Source organism: Hyperolius riggenbachi, chromosome 6 (assembly GCF_040937935.1).
Source record: "Hyperolius riggenbachi isolate aHypRig1 chromosome 6, aHypRig1.pri, whole genome shotgun sequence".
Taxonomy (NCBI): domain Eukaryota; kingdom Metazoa; phylum Chordata; class Amphibia; order Anura; family Hyperoliidae; genus Hyperolius; species Hyperolius riggenbachi.
The window spans coordinates 325972603-325994253 of record NC_090651.1 but is presented as its reverse complement, the minus strand read 5'-3'; the positions used below and the strand labels follow the sequence as shown (position 1 = coordinate 325994253).

The following is a 21651-nucleotide window of genomic DNA, read 5'->3' as shown; positions in this document are numbered from 1 at the left end:
GGTTCACAGAACAGGTATGCAGTGGCAGGTTCACTGAACACAACAGGTATGCAGTGGCGGGTTCACTAAACAGGTATACAGTGGCGGGTCCACTGAACAGAACAGGTATGCAGTGGCGGGTTCACTGAACAGGTATGCAGTGGTGGGTTCACAGAACAGGTATGCAGTGGTGGGTTCACAGAACAGGTATGCAGTGGTGGGTTCACAGAACAGGTATGCAGTGGTGGGTTCACAGCACAGGTATGCAGTGGTGGGTTCACAGAACAGGTATGCAGTGGTGGGTTCACAGCACAGGTATGCAGTGGTGGGTTCACTGAACAGGTATGCAGTGGTGGGTTCACAGCACAGGTATGCAGTGGTGGGTTCACTGAACAGGTATGCAGTGGTGGGTTCACAGAACAGGTATGCAGTGGTGGGTTCACAGCACAGGTATGCAGTGGTGGGTTCACAGCACAGGTATGCAGTGGTGGGTTCACAGAACAGGTATGCAGCCAGACAGGAACAAGTTAAGCCTAACTAATCTTTCCCTGAGAGACAGTCTGCAGCAGCTCGCCCTACTCTCACTAACGCAGGCAGCACACGAGTGACCGTAATGGCCGCCGCTGCCTGCCTTATATAAGGGGGGGAGTGGCTCCAGGGGCTGGTGTAGCCTAATTGGCTACACTGGGCCTGCTGACTGTGATGTAGAGGGTCAAAGTTGACCCTCAAGGTGCATTATGGGGCGAACCAAACTTCCGCAAAGGTTCCCCAGCGGGACGCGAACGCGAACCACCGAAGTTCGCGTGGAACCGTTCGCCGGCGAACCGTTCGGCCCATCTCTACTGTTGATCCAGAGGAAGGCGAAAAAACCCCCACAAGGCATGGTCCAATTAGCCCCAAAAGGGAAAAATTCCTTCCTGACTCCAGATGGCAATCAGATAAAATCCCTGGATCAACATCATTAGGCATAACCTAGTAATTGTAGCCATGGATGTCTTTCAACGCAAGGAAAGCATCTAAGCCCCCTTTAAATGCAGGTATAGAGTTTGCCATAACGACTTCCTGTGGCAATGCATTCCACATCTTAATCACTCTTACTGTAAAGAACCCTTTCCTAAATAAATGGCTAAAACGTTTTTCCTCCATGCGCAGCTCATGTCCTCTAGTCCTTTGAGAAGGCCTAGGGACAAAAAGCTCATCCGACAAGCTATTATATTGCCCTCTGATGTATTTATACATGTTAATTAGATCTCCTCTAAGGCGTCTTTTCTCTAGACTAAATAAACCCAGTTTATCTAACCTTTCTTGGTAAGCGAGACCTTCCATCCCACGTATCAATTTTGTAGCTCGTCTCTGCACCTGCTCTAAAACTGCAATATCTTTTTTGTAATGTGGTGCCCAGAACTGAATTCCATATTCCAGATGTGGCCTTACTAGAGAGTTAAACAGGGGCAATATTATGCTAGCATCTCGAGTTTTTATTTCCCTTTTAATGCATCCCAAAATGTTGTTCGCTTTAGCTGCAGCGGCTTGGCATTGAGTACGATTATTTAACTTGTTGTCGATGAGTACTCCTAAGTCCTTCTCCAAGTTTGATGTTCCCAACTGTATCCCATTTATTTTGTATGGTGCTAGACCATTGGTACGACCAAAATGCATGACTTTACATTTGTCAACATTGAATTTCATCTGCCATGTATGTGCCCATATAGCCATCCTATCCAGATCCTGTTGCAATATGACACTATCTTCCTAAGAGTTGATGATTCTGCACAATTTTGTATCATCTGCAAAAATAGCAACATTGCTCACTACTGCATCTACTAGGTCATTAATAAATAAATTGAAGAGCACTGGACCCAGTACAGACCCCTGTGGGACCCCACTGCTAACAGTCTCCCATTTTGAGTACGATCCATTGACCACAACTCTTTGTTTTCTGTCCATTAGCCAGTTCCCTATCCATGCACACAAACTCTTCCCCAGTCCTTGCATCCTCAACTTTTGCACCAGACTTCTGTGGGGAACAGTGTCGAAGGCCTTTGCAAAGTCCAAGTATATCACATCTACAGCATTCCCAATATCCATATTAGCATTCACTACCTCATAAAAGCTGAGCATGTTAGTCAAACAGGACCTGTCTTGAGTAAACCCATGTTGATGCTGAGAAATAAGATTATTTTCTACTATGAAGTCATGTATAGTATCTCTTAGTAACCCCTCAAATAGTTTGCATACAACTGATGTTAAGCTTACAGGTCTATAATTTCCTGGATCAGATTTTTTGCCCTTCTTAAATAATGGGAAAACGTGGGCTGTACGCCAATCCACTGGGACTCTGCTAGTTGCAAGAGAGTCACAAAAGATAAGATAAAGGGGCTTAGCTATAACTGAACTTAATTCGCTTAGGACCCGAGGATGCATGCCATCCGGGCCAGGTGCCTTGTCTATTTTTAATTTATTTAGTCTTGCCTTTACTTCTTCCTGCGTTAAGTATTTAATATTACAGTTAGAAGATTGAGACTCTTCTGCCTCTGTAATTTGCAACAGTGCTGTTTCCTTTGTGAAGACAGAAGCAAAGAAAGCATTTAATAACTCTGCCTTACCTTGGTCATCCACAATTGAGTTCCCACCCTCATCCTTTAGGATTCCTATACAGTCAACCTTTCTTTTTTTAGAGTTGATGTACTTGTAAAACTTTTTTGGGTTAGATTTGATATCCCTAGCGATTTGATTTTCAGCTTCGATCTTTGCCAGCCTAATTTCTTTTTTACAATTTTTATTGCACTCCTTATAATTGCTTAGTGCAGCCTCAGTCCCCTCCTGTTTTAGGACCTTATAGGCATTCTTTTTCCTCTTCATTTTATCCCTAACCTTTCTATTCATCCATAGAGGCCTTTTTTTATTCCTAGACATTTTGTTTCCATATGGGATATACATACTACAATATTGATTGAGAATACGTTTAAAAGCTTGCCATTTCCCTTCAGTGTTTTCCCCTTGTAGTACATTATCCCAGTTCACCAAACTTAGTGCCTGCTTAATTTGATTGAACTTTGCTTTTCTAAAATTCATAGTTTTAGTGGTCCCGCTGTCCCGTGGCCTATCAGTCACCAGATCAAACGTTATCATGTTGTGATCACTATTTCCCAAATGTTCTTGAACCTGCGCATTTGATACATTATCTGGTCTATTAGAAATGATCAGATCCAGTAACGCATTCCCCCTAGTTGGTTCCGTTACCATTTGAGTCAAGTAATTGTCCTGTAGTGCTGCCAGAAATCTGCTGCTTTTACCAGAATGGGTAGCCTCAATACTCCAGTCAATGTCTGGAAAGTTGAAGTCGCCCATAATTATGACCTCATTTTTACTTGCAGCTTTTTCAATCTGCTGTAGTAATCTCAGTTCTGCAGCTTCATTAATAAGAGGTGGTCTGTAGCATACCCCAATAAGCAATTGGCAACTTTTATTTCCACCATGAATATTTACCCAAACGGACTCCACATCTTCGCAATCTTCCTCCATCTCATCGTTGAGGACAGCTGTAAAAAAATTCTTAACAAAGAGACAAACCCCTCCACCTTTTTTCCCTGTTCTATCCCTCCTAAACACATTGTATCCTTTTAAATTAGCTATCCAGTCATGGCTTTCATCCATCCATGTCTCGGTTATTCCCACAATGTCATAGCCTTTGTCATTCAGAATGAACTCTAGTTCGTCTATTTTATTTGCAAGGCTCCTAGCATTGGTTACCATGCACTTTATATTCTTACCAACACATTTACCAATTTTGTTTACACGAAATGGGCTACTTGAAGTTTTACCAACCTCCTTAATCTTTACACTGTCCCCACCCCCCTCTCCACCCCCCATAATGTTAGGCTCCCACTGTCTTTTTACCTTATCTTGTCTACATATTGAGACTTTATCCTCCCGCCTCCCCCCAGATCCTAGTTTAAAATCTCCTCCAACCGTTTAGCCATCTTCTCCCCCAATGCAGCTGCGCCCTCCCCATTAAGGTGCAGCCCATCCCTGCTATCCTCAAACAAGCTGCGTGACACGTAGAGGGATCCCTTAACCCCCAAATTAAGTAGTCTGTCTATTAATATATTACTGACACGCGCTCTAAGATTCTGTATTTTATTAATAACTGCAAAAAATCTTCTTAGTATAATAAAACTCATAGGTTTCAGAATTAAATTCAATTAACAGTCATACACATTCCTCATAAATTCATACCCTAGAGAGGCCTCTCTATTCCCTAAAAAATGAATGGATCCACATAAAAAATATATATTTGCTAAAAAACCCCTTGATAAAAATCAATTGTTAAACCTTCTATGTAAATCGTCAAGTCTTCTTTGGCAAAGGAGTATAGCTTCTAACATATATCACAGTTATCACTTGTACTCCTCTATTGCAAGTATTGGGTAATCATCATCTCCCGCCTTGATTACTGTAACTCACTCCTTTCTGGCCTCCCCCTGAAACGCACTGCCCCCCTTCAATCAGTGATGAACGCGGCTGCAAGACTCATCCATTCTTCGCACCGCTCTGCATCCACATCTCCCCTTTGTGAATCCCTGCACTGGCTCCCTATCCGTCTCAGGATAAGTTTCAAGATTCTATGCCTGGCATATAAATCTGTGCACAAAACATGCCCTACCTACATCTCGCAGCTTGTTTACAAGTATACACCAGGTCGCCCCCTCCGTTCCTCCAACGACCTTCGCCTCACCACCCCGCGCATTTCACACTCCCATGCCCGCCTGCAGGATTTCTCAAGAGCTGCCCCCACCCTCTGGAATGCCCTTCCACCACCCATCAGACTTGCTCCCTCTTTCAACACATTCAAGCAAGCCCTCAAAACCCACCTCTTTATGATGGCCTACCCACCTCCTACCACACAGTAACTCTCTAAGGAATATTTAACAGCCCCCCCTAGTGTTTCCACCCCTCCCTTTAGATTGTAAGCCTCTGGCAGGGTCCTCCACTCCCTAGTGTAATCTACAGGATCATGTGCTCCTGTCCTATGACAGCCTGTACTTGTATTACTGGGCCTACCTAACCAGCCCATATTGCATGATCATGTATTTTGTACAATTTGTATGTATAACTTTGTTCTATGTGTATAACCCTATGTATGTCATCCTTGTATCATTGTATATATTTATTGTCCAGCGCTGCGTAATATGTTGGCGCTTTATAAATACAATAAATAATAATAATAATAATAATAATCTGTGCCGATTAATCTCCAAACAATACTATGGTCAAAGCACTCACGGTTCATTCTTAATGGATACACCAACTCCTTTCCAAGTCCCCTATGGATCTTGATAAAACACTAGCTCCGCTCCACTTCAACTCCCAAACAGCTGCGTATGTCCGTCTCTATGGGAGTTACAATCTACGTGCCGCCTTCCAGACTGGCGTTCTCCGTACAGCATACGTCACCTCCGTTCGTAAGTGGCAAGAGTCCGCTCGCTGTACTTCAAATCCGGCAGTCCTCCGCGTGCACTCTTATGGGTGACGTCACCTCTCTAGGTTAATGGAACTCTGCTGGCGGCTGTTGCGCGCTCACAGTACGCCGCTTCCAGGACCTATACAGATTGTTGTAGGCTCTTCAAACACTTGCTTTAGTACCTCTACGCGTTTCTGCCGATAGCCGTCGGCTTTCTTCAGGAGGATTTCAAGTTCGAACCTACTTGATGGTACTTTTTCAGTTGAAAAGTGCTGGAAAGTTATTTTAAATAGAAAATGAAAAATGATCTCCTAGGTGAAAACGCAGGAGAAAAGTGGAATTGCATAAAGCTTAGGTGTTTCTGCTAGGTGATAATTTCTCACCTTATTAATAAAATGCTATTTAAGCCACCAGCAAGCAAAAAAATAATCCAAATGTTTTTGACAGTACTTTAACAACCTACTTGATGGTACTTTTTCAGATGCCGAGTGCTGAAAAAAATGAAAACAAAAGATGAAAACGTGAATGAGAACATTTAGGAGAAAAGTAAATTTAATAATGCAATTAACCTTTTCTCCTGAGTTTTCTATTTCTATTGAAAAAGTACCAAAAAGATGGTGGAAAAAGATCAAATTATTTTGAGTATTTTCTTGATAAGGGCCCATATGCAATTCCCTTTTTCTCCTGAGTTTTCTCCTAGGTGATATTTTTAAACTCATGAGTAAAATGCCTTTTAAGCTTCCAGAAAGTAAGATAATGCTCAAAATAATTTTGATAGTACCTTTTCACCTACTTTTTGGTACTTTGGGCCTCTACACACAGAGGATGATATTGTTTGCTTGGCAGTAAAAATTGTTATTTACCCACAAATCAATGAGGTTCACAGACAGCAAACTGTCAGGACCATGGTCATGTCATCACCCTGTGGGAGGGGTTTCACCACAATATCAGCTACACAGACCCCCCTGATGATCTATTCTAGAAAAGGTAAAGATTTCTTGTGGGAAAGGGAGTGCGTACATGCAAAAAGGGCGTCTGGACAGGGACGAATCTAGACCAAGTTGCGCCTGGGGCAAGGTCAGGTTTTGGCGCCTAAACTGCCATTTTGCCGCCTTTTTAAGAATTTAACAAACTGCGCCTAGGGCAAGAGACCCGCCTGCCCCCCCCCCCCCCCCCCCCAGATCCGTCCCTGCGTCTGGAAAAAAGGCGCAGGGTGTATACGATAAGTGGCAATAACGTTTATAAAAAATAATGTGTTGTATTTCATTTACAATAATGTTTTACAAATTAAAAAACATTAAATAATGTGTATGAGTTCGCAAATTCTAAAAATGATAATCTTCCCTATTTTGAAAGTGAAACTTATAGTAACGTTTGTTAAAGAGAATCTGTACTCGAATATTATTACACTAAAAAGCATACCATTCTATTCCTTATTTTCTCCTGTACCCCTCTGTGCTGTTTCTGCCTCTCCCTACTGCAATCCTGGCTTGTAATTAACAGTTTTAGGCAGTGTTTACAAACAAACTAACCAGCTTGTGATAGGCTCACATAAACAGAGTGTGTAAGTCATACAGAGTGTGCAGGGGGCCTGCAGAGGGTGTGTATCGCTTCTATCCAATCACAAGCAGCCCTGCACATTCCACACATTCAAGCCTTAGCCCGACAGACACGACAGAGGAAAGGAGATAAGATTTATTACAGAGACAGTGCAATTCGGAAAGGCTGCAGTAAGCCAGAGCATATTAGAACAGGCATAGGAACTTATAGGATAGAAGAACTAAGGATTAAAAATTTGTTACAGAGTCTCTTTAAAAAACGATAATATATGTATAATAATGATAATTGTATAATATTGTGTATAACCTTCCTTTATCGTTTCTTCATGTAATAAAATCTAAAAATATTGTTTGTAACAATGAAAAATAATTGTAGTAAAACATTACTAAATATTACTAACATTTTACTACAACTAAACCTAACTCTACTCTCACACAGAACCCTCCCTGTACCTATCCCAAACCCCTAGACCCCCCTGGTGGTGCCTAACCCCAAGTCCCCCTTGGTGGTGCCTAAACCTAACCACCCCCGTGGTGGTGCCTAACCCCTAGACCCCCCCTGGTGGTGCCTAACCCTAACCACTCCCCAGTGGTGCCTAACCCTAACCAACCCCTGGTGGTACCTAACCCTAACCACCCCCCTGGTGGTGGTGCCTAACCCTAACCACTCCCTGGTGGTGCCTAACCCTAGATCTCTCCTGGTGGTGCCTAACCCTAACCACCCCCCGGTGGTGCCTAACCCTAAGACCCCCCTGATGATGCCTAACCCTAACACCCCCCTTGTGGTGCCTCACCATAAATCCCCCCTGGTGAGGCCTAACCCTAAGACCCACCTTAGTTATCGCTTTATTGTGTGGATAATAATGTTTTACAACTAGTGACTGTAAAAAAATATTACGCTTTACTTACTGATCGCTTTATTATGGCAGAGACATAGACACAGAGGCACTCAGTGTGGTTTTGATGCTGTTAAGCTGTATGCTCCTTTTTGATTGGCCTGATGAATCGGGATTGAGCCCGTGAAACGCGTTGCCTATTTTTACTGTGGAGTATAAATAAAATTGTTGTTTGACTGATGATGCCACAGTCCTTCCTTTGTTTGCTTTGTCTGCATGGATGGGTTAGGCCCACCACTGCCCCATCGGTTTTAAGCTCGTTTAAGTGACTTTTATTCTATTGGCGCCTCTGGAAAGCTTCTACATTATGTGAATAATAATGTTTTACAAACGGTAGATCATAACATTTTAGATAACGTTTTAGTTACATACGATAGATATGTTTAATATATTTGTAAACGTGATTTGTCACGGGTGCAGTTATAAAACATTAATAATCTCTGGGCGCAGTTATAAAACGTTAATAATCTCTGGGCGCAGTTATAAATCGTTAATAATCTTCGGCACCCTTTTTTCCTGTTCGGTGCCCATTAAACAATATTTATTATGGGAGTGAATGGCGGCGCCCTTTTTGTCCACTAGCTGCCGGCGCCCTTTTTTCCTGCTTCCAAGGGAGTATCAGCTACAGATTTGAATAAAGTTCAATCCTTGGATAAAGTGCCTCTTTAAATTATATTATTTGTATCTGCTAAATAAAAGGATGATCCTGGCTTCCTTTCAGAACTCTTCCTCTTTCCTCCTCATTTGCGAGATTTGTTATTCGTTGAATGATGCTTCTCCTTTAAAAGAAGTGTTTGCAGTGAACGGTAAACTATTTTCTCACAGGCTTCCTTTTCATTGAAATTAACCACACTGATTATGCCATTAACCATGTCAGACTGACACGTAGACCGCATTGACGCTGATCGCTCCAAGTCACTTCTCTTTGTAGTTAGTTTAGTGTTTTTTGCTTTTGCTGGAAGTCATGTGACTCGGGGGATCCCCTTTCTCTGTTTTCTCTTCATTTCCTCCAGACCCCTCCTCCTGCTCTGTGTCTGAGGCTGGTTCACACACGCTCTGCCAGACCGACAGATGTTACAGAAGCAGCCACCCCCCTATCATCCTCTACTTCTGCTTAACTAAACGAAACCTGAATGGAGAGGAGTAGGGGTGCTGCTTTACCAGACTGAATTATTATTTATATAGCGCCAACATCTTATGCAGCGCAGTACCGAATATATTTATATTGTCTTGTCACTAACTGGCCCTCGGAGGATCTCACAATCTAGTCCCTACCATAGTCATATGTCTATATGGTGTAGTGTATGTATCGTAGTCTAGGGTCAATTTTTAGGGGGAAGCCAATTAACTTACCTGTACGTTTTTGGGATGTGGGAGGAAACCAGAGTGCCCGGAGAAAACCCACACAAAGATGGAAAGAACATACAAACTCCTTGCAGATGTTATGCAGGAGAACAGAGGCGCCAAAAGGACAAAAGGAAGCTAAATGAGCTTAAAAACCAAATTCTTGGTAAATAGAGGAGGTAGTGCCTGGCTCTTCTACTGACAACATATGCTATTGCTCCGTTGTTATTGCCTGATGAAGCGGGATCAAACCTGCGAAACGCGTTGCATATTTGGAGTTCATAAATAAAATATATTGACTGTGTTTACTACAGTCGTTGTGTGTCTACTTGGTGGAGGTAAGTCCACCACTACCTCCTCTATTTACCAAGAATTTGGTTTTTAAGCTCATTTAGCTTCCTTTTATCCTTTTGGCGCCTCTGTTCTCCTGCATAATATTGAGTCCACCCTGGGTGGAGGGTTGAACCCCCTTTTTTCTCATCTACAGAGAGTGACTTCTTATTCCTGAGTGGGGTCAGGAAAATCTCCCCACCTGCCTTTACAGTGGTTGCCTAATGGTAACCCTGGTTTGTGAGTATTAATATTTACTCTATCTAGTAACCATTTACCAGTACATATTACACTATTGGGGCTCTTGGTGTTCCTTGTTTTTATCCTTGCAGATGTTGCCCTGGCTGGGTTTCGAACCGGGGACTCAGCGCTGCAAGGCAAGAACACTAACCACTACGCCACCGTGCTGCCGTAAATTCAAAAAAGCACCCCAAAACATTGCTAATTCTTTGTCCCTAAAGTGAACCTGAAGAGTATTTAAAATATAAAAAAAACAAAACAGATACTTACCTAGTCAGGGGCATAATTACAAATCATGTGACCCCCAGCAAAACCTTGATGGCGACAGTCAGTGCTCACACCCTTTCCCTTGCACACCTCTGGTGACCCTCCCAGCCTGGAGGCCCAACAGTCATAACACAAGTGTGGCCATCATAATCTTCACACCCTTAACCTCCTTGGTGGTTAATTTTTTCTGCAAAAATTGCAGAAATCCAATTTAAAAAAAAAAAAAAAAATTATGTTTCATGTAAAGCTACCATAGTGGTAGCTACATGAAACTCCACTAGAGGGCGCATGTGTCCCTCTAGTTCGATCGTCGCCGGCAACAATAGCAAACAGGGGAACGCGTATATAACGCGATCCCCTGTTTGGCTTCTCCTGTCGCCATGGCGACGATCGGAATGACGTCATGGACGTCAGCCGACGTCCTGATGTCAGATGTCTCCGATCCAGCCCATAGCGCTGCCCGGAACTCATTGGTCCGGGCAGCGCAGAGCTCTGGCGGGGGGGCCCCTCTTGCGCCGCTGCGTGTGGGCGATCGCCGCAGAGCGGCGGCGATCAAGCTGTACGCGCGGCTAGCAAAGTGCTAGCTGCGCTTACAGCACTTTACAGGATGATAATCGCCCCACCAGTGGCTGAGATCTCCTCCTGCGCGGCATACCCCGAGCTCAGCTCGGGCTTACCGCCAGGGAGGTTAACAAGTGTAGCCACAAAAACACCAGATCTGAAGGATGGACCCCTTTATCAGAGGGAGTGAAGTTGTAGTTGGGGCCACCTTACTGCTATGGGCTCTCCTGGAACTGCTGTCTTCTAGTGACGCCCCTGTACCTATTTTGTTTTTTTTACTCCAGGTTATGCTTTAAAGGAGTACTGTAGAGGGGTTGGGGGAAAAAGAGATGAACTTACCCGGGGCTTCTAATGGTCCCCTGCCGACTTCCTGTGCCAGCGCAGCCACTCACTGATGCTCCAGTCTTCGCCTCGGTTCACTTTTGGAATTTTCGACTTGTTGGCAAACCACTGCGCCTGCGCAGCTGTGTCCTCACTCCCACTGACGTCACCAGGAGTGTATTGCCCAGGCCCAGTATGGTCTGCGCCCTAGCAGTATGCTCCTGGTGACGTCAACGGGAGTGAGGACACGGCCGCGCAGGTGCAGTGGTTTTCCAACTTCAAAGTTGGAAAATACAGAAGTGAACCTGGCGGAGACTGGAGCATCGGTGAGTGGCTGTGTGGGCACATTTGGTCCGGGTAAGTTCAACTCATTTTCCCCCTACCCCCCTACAATAGTCCTTTAATGTCACTTTGGATCTCATACAGGGCAGTTTTTAGGCTAAATTGCACCCAGGGTGAGGGTGTAAAAATTTTGCCCCCTTCCCCCCACCCCTGTGGGCTCAAGAACCCTCACTCTTTAACGATAGTCACACAACCACAGGTCACAAGTAGATCTGCCTACGTATTAGTGACCAGCCACTCATTCAGAAGGAAGCAGAGACCAGGAAAACACACAGGCGAAGAGAGACTCCCCGGAAAGTCGACTCCTCCATGGGCACTGACAGCCTGCAGTACCGCTACAGGACCTCAGGTGTCATCACACGGTGGTGACGTGATGATGAATTGACATCTGACGCAGGCAGCCCAGGAGGAGCCAAGGGAGGTGATCACGCTGGTAATCTTCTTCCATTTGGCTGCACCACGCGTCACCAGCTCCCTAGCAGTTATGTCCTTCTGCTGCTCCCCTCTTTTTCTACTTGCCGGTCTGCTGGTCGCCCTGCCCGCACGGCCCAAGAAACAGCCCTGATCTCATATATGATCTCTTTACCTTATGGGGACAGGATTGTAACTACACATCATGGGGCCCTTGCTTACCCCTTGTGACCCTCAAGCCTGGGTGCCCAACATGCAATAGTCCTAAAACCAGTGCAGACAATGTAAACTCCACGACCATAACATCCATCCATAAGTGTAGCCACAAAAACACCTGATCTAAAGGCTGGACCCTTTTATTTGAGGGAGTGAAGTAGCAGTAGAAGCCCCCTTACAGCTCTGGGACCTGCTGCAGTCGCAGGGGATGCCCCCCTTTAGTTACACTGCTGCATTGGGACCCGTTAGAAATATACAAGAAACCGTCTGGACACTTCACATGCAGGATATGCACAAAATAACTACAAAATATACATTCAGCATGAATGCATTGCCTGTGCCAAAACACGTACACACTCACAGCCTCCATTCTCTGTGTAACAATAAGGGGTAAACCCATCATCACATCTACCTCTTCATACTACAGGAAGAGGGGGATCTTAGCTGGCTTACTATTGCCCACACACATAGTCCATGGAAACTAGAGATGAAAGATTTCCTGATAGGGATTCCCCCTGTTATGGGCGGCTTGTTCAGTGTTATCGCTCCTACACGCTCTTTCACAATTACATTGCATTACTTAACTCTTTCTAAACAACAAGAATTAAGTGATGTGTCATTTAAAGGGAGTCTGAAGTAATAAAAAAACAAAAAAACAAACAAAAAAACAACAGATACTTACCTAAGGAGAGGGAAGGCTCTGGGTCCTAATGAGCCTTCCAGTTCCTCTCACGGTTAGTAGTCTACGACCAATGGGTCGGAGACTGCTCTCTGCCACTGCCTGAGGCTTGGGAAGTCTTCGGGAGCACAAGTGCTCCCAAAGATGGGCTGCTCTTTACTGTGCATGCGCGAGCACACTCTCTCATTCGGGCATGCCCTGCACGGAGCTGACCGTCTTCAGGAGCACTCGGGCTCCCGCAGACCTTTGAAGCCTCCTGTGGCGGGAGATTTGAACTGGCGATCCAGCGCTGGAACACAGGGTCCGTGAGAGGAACTGGAAGGCTCATTAAGACCCGGTGCCTTCCCTTTCTTTAAAGGCACATATTGGATAATCCAAAGATAAATTCTTACTTCCTGGAAACCCTTTTGTTCCAAAATGATTAATGATGGTTAAAGTGTTTTGTACAAGATGTATAATTTTAAAACATTTTGCATAATTAAAAAAAAATATCATGTGCAAAAATCTGCAGCAGTCATCAAGTTGTGTATGTAGTCTGCTTTGTTGCAAGGGGACAAAAGGGGAGGGACACCACAAGTGAGCTTCACCTGATGTGTTAACCTGGTTAAAGAGTGTTCATGTCACTGATCTAGATGGCTAGTATACCAGCCTTGGGGTCAGAGACAAAACTGCTGAGGAAGCAGCACTTTCAGCCACCTCAGAGCAGATGTTGTGACCATGGTTGTTATCGGTAGCTGAGTCATGGCTGCACAGTTATGAAAGTGGGTCGGGAGAGTCATGTATTCCACACTTGTTATACAGTATAACCCTGGCTCTCTCTGGGGAGGGGGAACAGGGCCGGCCTTAGGTTTCACAGCGCCCTGAGCGAAACCTGATTTTTGTGCCCCCCCACCTTTCATCATCTTCCCGTGTGCGCACACACGCACGCATGTGCACACACACAGGCCCATATGCAATTCACATTTTCTCCTGAGATATCTCCTAGGACAGTGGTTTCCAACCTTTTTGACATTGTGACACATGCTCAGATCTCTGTGACACGTCACATATGTTTAATAGAAAAAAATACTATTAATAACTATGAATGGATGGAAAGAGTGCATTATTCTGAATACACTTAAAAATAAAGGCTAGAACCTTTCAGGAATATTAAAAAAAATAATCAGTGGGTAAGTTAGCCGCCCCCTCCCCCATTTAGAATGATAGCACAGCACCAACAATTTGCACCACGCGTTTTAGCCGCAGTAATCCCCACCAAAAAAAAGCCCCCAGACTCAGTATAGGTAGGTAGCCAGGTATAGGTGCCCCCAGTATACGATCTCATGTGTAGGTGCATAGATGCCCCAGTATAGGAAATCAGTTGAAGGTCTCCATCCCCCCCCATAGGTAGCCAGGCGTAGGTGCCTCCAGTATAGGTATCCAGGTGTTGGTGCTCTCAGTAAAAGTAGCCAGCTATAGGTGCCCCCAGTATAGGTAGCCAGCTATAGGTGCCCCCAGTATAGGTAGCCAGGTATAGATGCCCCCAGTATAGGTAGCCAGCTATAGGTGCCCCCAGTATAGGAAATCAGGTGTAGATGCCCTCAGTATAGGCAACCAGCTATAGGCGCCCCCGTGGAAGCCGGCACCCTGAGCGAGCGCTCCGGTCGCTCAGGTCAAAGGCCGGCTATGAAGGGGAAGGTGGTGTGAATGATGGGGGACCGTAAGTGTGGGGTGATATGTAGTGAAGCCTCCTGCTCAGAGGGTCTCAGTTCATCACAATATCCACCCACTGTTAGTCGTCTCTAGATGCTAGTCTCTCACTAAAAACAGGATTTCTTTTCCGAGCAGTATCCTATGTTAGTAAAGGAATGGAAATAAATATTAACTAGCCCCTTAGAGCCCAAGGAATATACCACTAGATACACACTGGAAAGGGGTGCCCTTTGACATAAAACAATTAAAAGATTAAAATCCATGTGGTGGAAGATGACTTACCTCCTAGGTGTGTGAAGGACAATACCAGACAGTAACAGGTAGACTTAACTATACAACCAGGCCCGGATTTACTTCAGAGGAGCCTATAGGCACAGATGTCCTGGCACCCTAAATTTCACCCTTCAGGAACCCACAAACCTCCGTCGAACCGTACTACAAGTGTGCTGGCTGGCCTAGCTGTCACTTCTCCCTTACCCATCATAGGTAGCTACAGGTTTCCCTTAGCATTAGGTGGCCAGAGGTATCCTCAGTATTAAGTAGCTAGTGGTGCCTAGACTGAAGGTAGATCTCATCCATGGAATGCCGAAAGCCAGGTGACTAAACTCATTTATGCTCTGCTCTGTACTCAGCATAGGAAAGGAGGGAGATGCAAGGGGAGGGGAGTGAGACGCCCTTCTATCATCAGGCGCCTGTAGGCACATGCCTACAGTGCCTTATGGTAAATCCGGCCCTGTATACAACACATCTACATGATTTACTGTGTACAGTGTCTAGTCTCTGTGAGAAGTTTAAGTACTGTCACAGTTAGTACATAGGGATCAGGTGATGGACTGACTATAGGAGAGCATTCCAAAGGAGAGGAGATGCTCCTGAGAAGTCCTGGATGTCAGAGTGAGAAGAGGCGACCAAGTTAGAAGACAAAGAGGGTCTCATGGAAGGAGCAAAGGCTCTAGATAGGATGGTAGTATCTGGAGATTAATGTAGAAATGTATGTATGGTGACAACTTAAATAGGGCTTTTTATGATAAGGTGAGAAGTTTAAATTGGATTTGTATTGCTTTATATATCTATTTGAGGGCCCATTTCTCATATCTACTGTTTAGTACTGATACCCGCAGACCACCCAACCACGGTATGGTTGTAAAGTCTTTACATAGAAAACATCTTATGCACTGACCAGTGTGGATCCAGTGAAAAGAGATTGGGATTCTTTCATAATCCCACATAATGTGGTTGCCCATTATGGCAACCAAGAAAATAGGAAAAGGAAAATACATTTTTGCCAAAACCACTATCTCCACCAGTAGCCTACTACTCCAGATTAGGCTCTTCTCTCTCTCTTTATTGGATTTGTGTCTACCCAAATCATTCACTTATTCACTTCTTAAAGTGTAACTGTCGGGCATCAAAAATCAATTCTTTATTTTTATCTGGTAAACAAGTTATTATAAGGATGCTAACCAGGCAATCCAAGAGTAAAAATGACTATTACTTTTCTTCTACATAAACTATCATTCCCCAGTGTCCCTGGCTCTTATTTGGTACATCTCCCACACAGAGAAAGTTGCAGGGCATGCTGGGGTTTCCTTTTTCTTCTTCTTTAATTTTCCCTCAGACATAACTAATGCTTTGGCTGAAGCCTCTTTCTCTCCAGTTTTCCCCCTCCCACAGCTTTGTTCCTCTCTGATTGGCCGATATTTCTCAATGCACTTTCTACCTCAGAGCTGGGAGGGAGTGTCTAAAGACTGGGAGGAAGGCAGGCAATGATACACAGACAGAGTAAGGGAGGAAATGATGTCAGGATTGGCTTAGACACAGTCAAAATGGAAAATCCTGAGAAGGATTTTCTCTTTTTAACTATAGAAAAATCAACCAAATCAAAATGTGAACAGTGCAATACATATGTTTTGTAAGTAGAGCAAGTATTTATCTACTTATATATGTGTTTTTTTTCTGAGATAGTATGGCTTACAGTTCCTCTTTAAAGGGAACCTGAGGCGAGAGTTATAAGGAGGCTGACATATGTATTTCCTTTTAAATAATCCCAGTTGCCTGCCTGTCCTGCAGATCATTTGCCTCTAATACTTTTAGCCATAGCCCCTGAACAAGCCTGCTGATAAAATGTTTCTGAAGTAAATCTGACAAGATTATCCACATGCATGTTTCAGGTATGTATTTGGGATACCACTGCAGCCAAAGAGATCAGCAGGACTGCCAGGCAACTGGTATTGTTTAAAAGAAAATAAATGTGGCAGTCTCCATATACCTTTCACTTCAGGTTCCCTTTAAGTTTTTATATGTATCTTATTACTCAGTTGTCTTTTCTCCAATGATTAAAAGTGGAGCTGGCCAATTATTTTGCCTATTGTCTGTTTTATTTTACCATTCTAACCATTTTACCTGACATTTTACCATTTTAACTGACATCTACTTGACTTCTCTAATGTTGTCTATTTTATTCCTCTCCAGACACCACTTCATCTTGCTGTGATCACAGATCAGCCAGCGCTGGCCGCCCTCCTTGTAGAAAACCGATCCTCACCCAGCATTCAGGACCGCCATGGACAGACTTGCGTTCACTTAGCGTGTGAATATGAAAGTATCTGCTGCTTGGAAGTTCTACTAAGAGATGGGACCCGAGATCTGGAGGCCACCAATTATCAGGGTGAGAACCTATAAAAGGAGGTGTAACTCAGCATGTCCATCTGATTAGTTTGTAAAATGTTGCCATTGTCATAAAAAAGGAAACAACTAAAAGTAACAATAGTTCAACCAGGAAACGCCGAGTCACACAAGCTCATAGATCAGGACTCCAATGTCCTGAAGCCTGTTGTACATACAGGTGCCTGTTCTTGATTGCAACACTCCCTATTAATTTAGCAGTGGCTCAGAAGGCAATTTCAGGAACAAATGTGATTCTCATAAGCTTTATGGGGGTATCTATGGCTTCAAAGAAAAAGGCAAAATGCCAGTCAGATGGAGTTGATTAAATCACACCACCGTTGGACTCAGAAGCAGGGGGACCACATTCTCTGAAGTGCTAAATTATCCTCCAAAATCTCAAAATGTGATGTATAAACCTTACCATGGCAGCTACCAAACATTACCTTTCTGTATGCATAGTGCCAACTGTAAAGTTTGGTGGTGGTACAATGCTAATCTGAAGTTAATCATGCATTTCTCAAGATCCCCTCTTTTCCAAGGAATATCTCAACTCTACAGCATACAATAATGTTCTACAGCAGTGGTGGTCAACATGCTAGCTTTAGAAGGCCACAAGAGCGCCCACTTACATCACCAGCGAAATCCACATTGTATTTCAAAATGTCCATGTCACCTAGCTACACTAAAGATTGCAGCCCTGTAATAATACATACTATTTTAATTATTTACTAGCTTCAATTTCTACGTTTTTACAGAAGTAATTTCAATGCTCCGCTACTGAATATTTCAGTAGTGGTGAATTGTGGGTAGCCACAGATGTTGACTTAAAGAGAACCCGAGGTGTGTTTAAAGAATGTTATCTGCATACAGAGGCTGGATCTGCCTATACAGCCCAGCCTCTGTTGCTATCCCAAACCCCACTAAGGTCCCCCTGCACTCTGCAATCCCTCATAAATCACAGCCATGGTGTGAGGCTTTGTTTACATCTGTAGTGTTAAGGTGGCCATACACTGGCCCGATTCCCGGCCGTTTCGACAGCAGATTCGATCCTGGGATCGAATCTGCTGCCAATCGTTCGCGGTAAACGCCGCCGACGATCCGATTTCCTCCCGAAATCGGATCGGTCCGTCGATCGCGCCGTGCGGGAAATTACCCTCGATCGCCCGCGGTTAAGTGCGCGTCGCTAGCGGCGGCCGATCCGATGAAAAATACATTACCTGATGCGGGCTCCCGGGCGTCTTCTCTGCATCTTCTCCGCGCTGCACCCGCTCCATCCCGGCGCTTCCTGTCACTGCAGTGACCCAGGAAGTTCAAATAGAGGGCGCTCTATTTGAACTTCCTGGTCACGGAGTGACACAGGAAGCGCCGGGATGGAGCGGGTGCAGCGCTGAGAAGATGCAGAGAAGACGCCCGGGAGCCCGCATCAGGTAATGTATACGGGGGGGGGGGACAGGCGGCAGGAGCAGCTGAACAGATTGTGATCGGTTTCAGGCTGAAATCGATTCACAATCTGTTTGCAGTAAAGGCAGCCATACGATCCCTATCTGATCAGATTCGATCAGATAGGGATCTGTCAGCTGGTCGATCTGATGGCACATCGACCAGTGTATGGCTGCCTTTAGTCTCAGCTGCTCCCCCGCCTCCTGCATAGCTCCGGTCCCTGCCCCCGTCCCTTCCCTCCAATCAGCAGGGAGGGAAGGAATGCAGGCGGGGACTGGAGTTCTGCAGGAGGCGGGGAGAGCAGCAGACTGACACTATAGAGATAAACACAGCCAGCTCTGACAAGTTGTTTGTCAGCAGCGTGGCTGTGATTTATGAGGGATTGCAGAGTGCAGGGGGACCATAGGGGGGTTTGGGATAGCAACAGAGGCTGGGCTGTATAGGCAGATCCAGCCTCTGTATGCAAATAATATTCTTCAAACCCACCTCGGGTTCTCTTTAAAGCTGAATTATAGCAAATTCCTTCTTTTTTAAGAAGGCAAACTACACTAAGCATTGCTTTTCAGTAGGAGAGCTTTTGGGTCTCTTTTGGTCCCCTATACTTTCCTAGTGGTTTTGGGTCACCCCGAGCTGCTTGGTTGCTGGGTACTTTTTTACAGGAAGGTATATTCTAAAACTGCCCATTCATGATATAATCTTGACTGTAGAATCTATGTAGTATAATGAGTGAATAATCCCGCATATTATAGTGAAGTGGTAAGTTTGCACAATTGAGATTGTATTATTGATGGGCACCTTAAAGGGATACTGTAGGGGGGTCGGGGAAAATGAGCTGAACTTACCCGGGGCTTCTAATGGTCCCCCGCAGACATCCTGTGTTGGCGCAGCCACTCCCCAATGCTCCGGCCCCGCCTCCGGTTCACTTCTGGAATTTCTGACTTTAAAGTCAGAAAACCACTGCGCCTGCATTGCCGTGTCCTCGCTCCCGCTGATGTCACCAGGAGTGTACTGCGCAGACACAGACCATACTGGGCCTGCGCTGTGCGCTCTTGATGACATCAGCGGGATCGAGGACACGGCAATGCAGGCGCAGTGGTTTTCTGACTTTAAAGTCAGAAATTCCAGAAGTGAACCGGAGGCGGGGCCGGAGCATTGGGGAGTGGCTGCGCCAACACAGGATGTCTGTGGGGGACCATTAGAAGCCCCGGGTAAGTTCAGCTCATTTTCCCCCGACCTCCCTACAGTATCCCTTTAAAGGGAACCCAAGGTGAGATGTATATGGTGGCTGACATGTTTATTCCTTTTAAATAATGCTCATTGCCTGGCTGTCCAGCTGATCCTCTGCCTCTAATACTTTAAGCCATAGACCATAAACAAGCATGCAGGTCAGATGTCTATGACAAATTTGACTAAATTAGCTGCATGCTTGCTTCAGGAGTGTGATTTAGACCCTACTGACTAAAAAGATCAGCAGCACTGCCAGGCAACTGGTATTGTTTAAAAGGAGTTTGCATCTTACACCTCGGGTTCCTTTTAAGAAGTCCTTTGGTCATTGTTATGATGTCCATACAAGACCACCGGCTGTTACTGCAAGATCTGGTCACTTTTGATAAGGAAGAAGAAAATTATCATTTCAAAAGCTTGCAAGAAAACTGTGTAGTTAGTCATTAAATTAGTGGCGTAACAATAGGGGGTGCAGAGGTTGTGACCGCACCAGGGCCCTGGGGCCATCCTTCAGTGGCACTATTAGCTCTTTATTGGTCCTGTGCTGGTAATGATCACTTCTATAGAAGCTTTGAATAGTGGCTACCAGGGGTGTAGCAATAGGGGGTGCAGAGGTTGCGACCGCATCGGGGCCCTTGGGTCAGAGGGGCCCTGAACGGCCCTCCCTCAACTACAGTATTAGCTCTCTATTGGTCCTGTGCTCATAATAATGACTTGTATAGATACTTTGAATAGCGGTAATCATTAACAAACTGTTCCCCATCCCCTTCTTATACCTCTGACACTGTAGTTGCCATTGGCAGGTTTTAGTGCGCCGTATCAATTGTTATGTATAGAGTGCTTGGGGGGCCCCATTGTAAAACTTGCATTGGGGCCCGCTGTTCCTTAGCTATGCCACTGGTTGCAACCATTACCAAACTGTTCCCCAACCCCTACCTGCACCACTAATACTTTGGCTGTCTTTGGCAGGTTTTGTTGCGCCATATCAATTGTTATACTGTATAGAGAGCATTTGCAGGGCCCAATATTACCTGAATGAACATTTGTTGGTTGGACATCGGCATTCTTTATATTGTATATACAGTATTTAATGTGAAAGAACTGTGCAGCTGTGTGTGCCCTGTGGCTCTGACCTCCATGCTTTCTGTGTTCCCTCAGGTATGACTGCACTACATATAGCCGTTGATACAGGACGCAAGGATTTAATCCTCTGCTTGCTGAAGCATGGAGCTGATGTGAACACAGTGGTACGATGCCATTACTGCGGTACTCAGTCCACCTGGAAGCTCATGTGTGTCATTGGCTTGTCACAGAAATCACCCTTCACATGCACTTCCATAGTGCTTAGAGCAGGTGTAGGGAACCTATGGCTCGGGAGCCAGCTGTGACTCTTTTGATGGCTACATCTGGTTCACAGACAAATCAGTAGGGGTTGATTCTCTAAGATACACTGATCAAGCAGCGCAGCTTAGTGTGACAGCGCAAGTACAATTTTCATAGTAGTGCACGCTCCGCTGTAGCTTGCACTACTAACTTACTCGCACTACCCAAAATTGTCACACTCTGGACCCTGTCAGGTCCAGTGACTTTGTAGGACGAGATCCCCACACTTTGATTGGCCCAATAGGCTGCCTGTCACTTGACAGGCAGTCTATTGGCCCAAAGTGCGTGAATCTCGTCCTACAAAGTAAATCAACCCCCAAGACAGCTAGCTAATTGTACAAGTTGTTAGTCGGTATTTCTCCTGTCTGGGAAAATGCTGGTGTTGTTGAAACCCAAGAGAAGCTGAAGACGTGACTGACACTTCCGCTGCCCTGTGGATCAACTGTATACGCATCATTATGGCAATGGCAACAGGGTCGTAAGACCTCAGCTGCGCATGCCCACTGTCCCAGTTTGAAACATGTTGGATCTCACAGAATTACATTTTAAAATATGTGGCGGTTATGGCTCTCTCAGCCAAAAAGGTTCCTGACCCCCGGCCTCGAGCATCATGTCATTGTGCACAGCTTGGGCATC

General features: G+C 45.0%; 1 protein-coding gene across 1 annotated transcript in view; it reads left to right on the top strand.

The window, feature by feature from the left end:
• LOC137521750 (B-cell lymphoma 3 protein homolog) overlaps window positions 1-21651 on the top strand; it is a 108299-nt gene that overhangs the window by 65613 nt on the left and 21035 nt on the right. The window contains exons 4-5 of the mRNA XM_068241430.1: window positions 16774-16969; window positions 20791-20879. Coding sequence (XP_068097531.1) covers window positions 16774-16969; window positions 20791-20879 — 285 coding nt within the window. The remainder of the gene's footprint in view (window positions 1-16773; window positions 16970-20790; window positions 20880-21651) is intronic.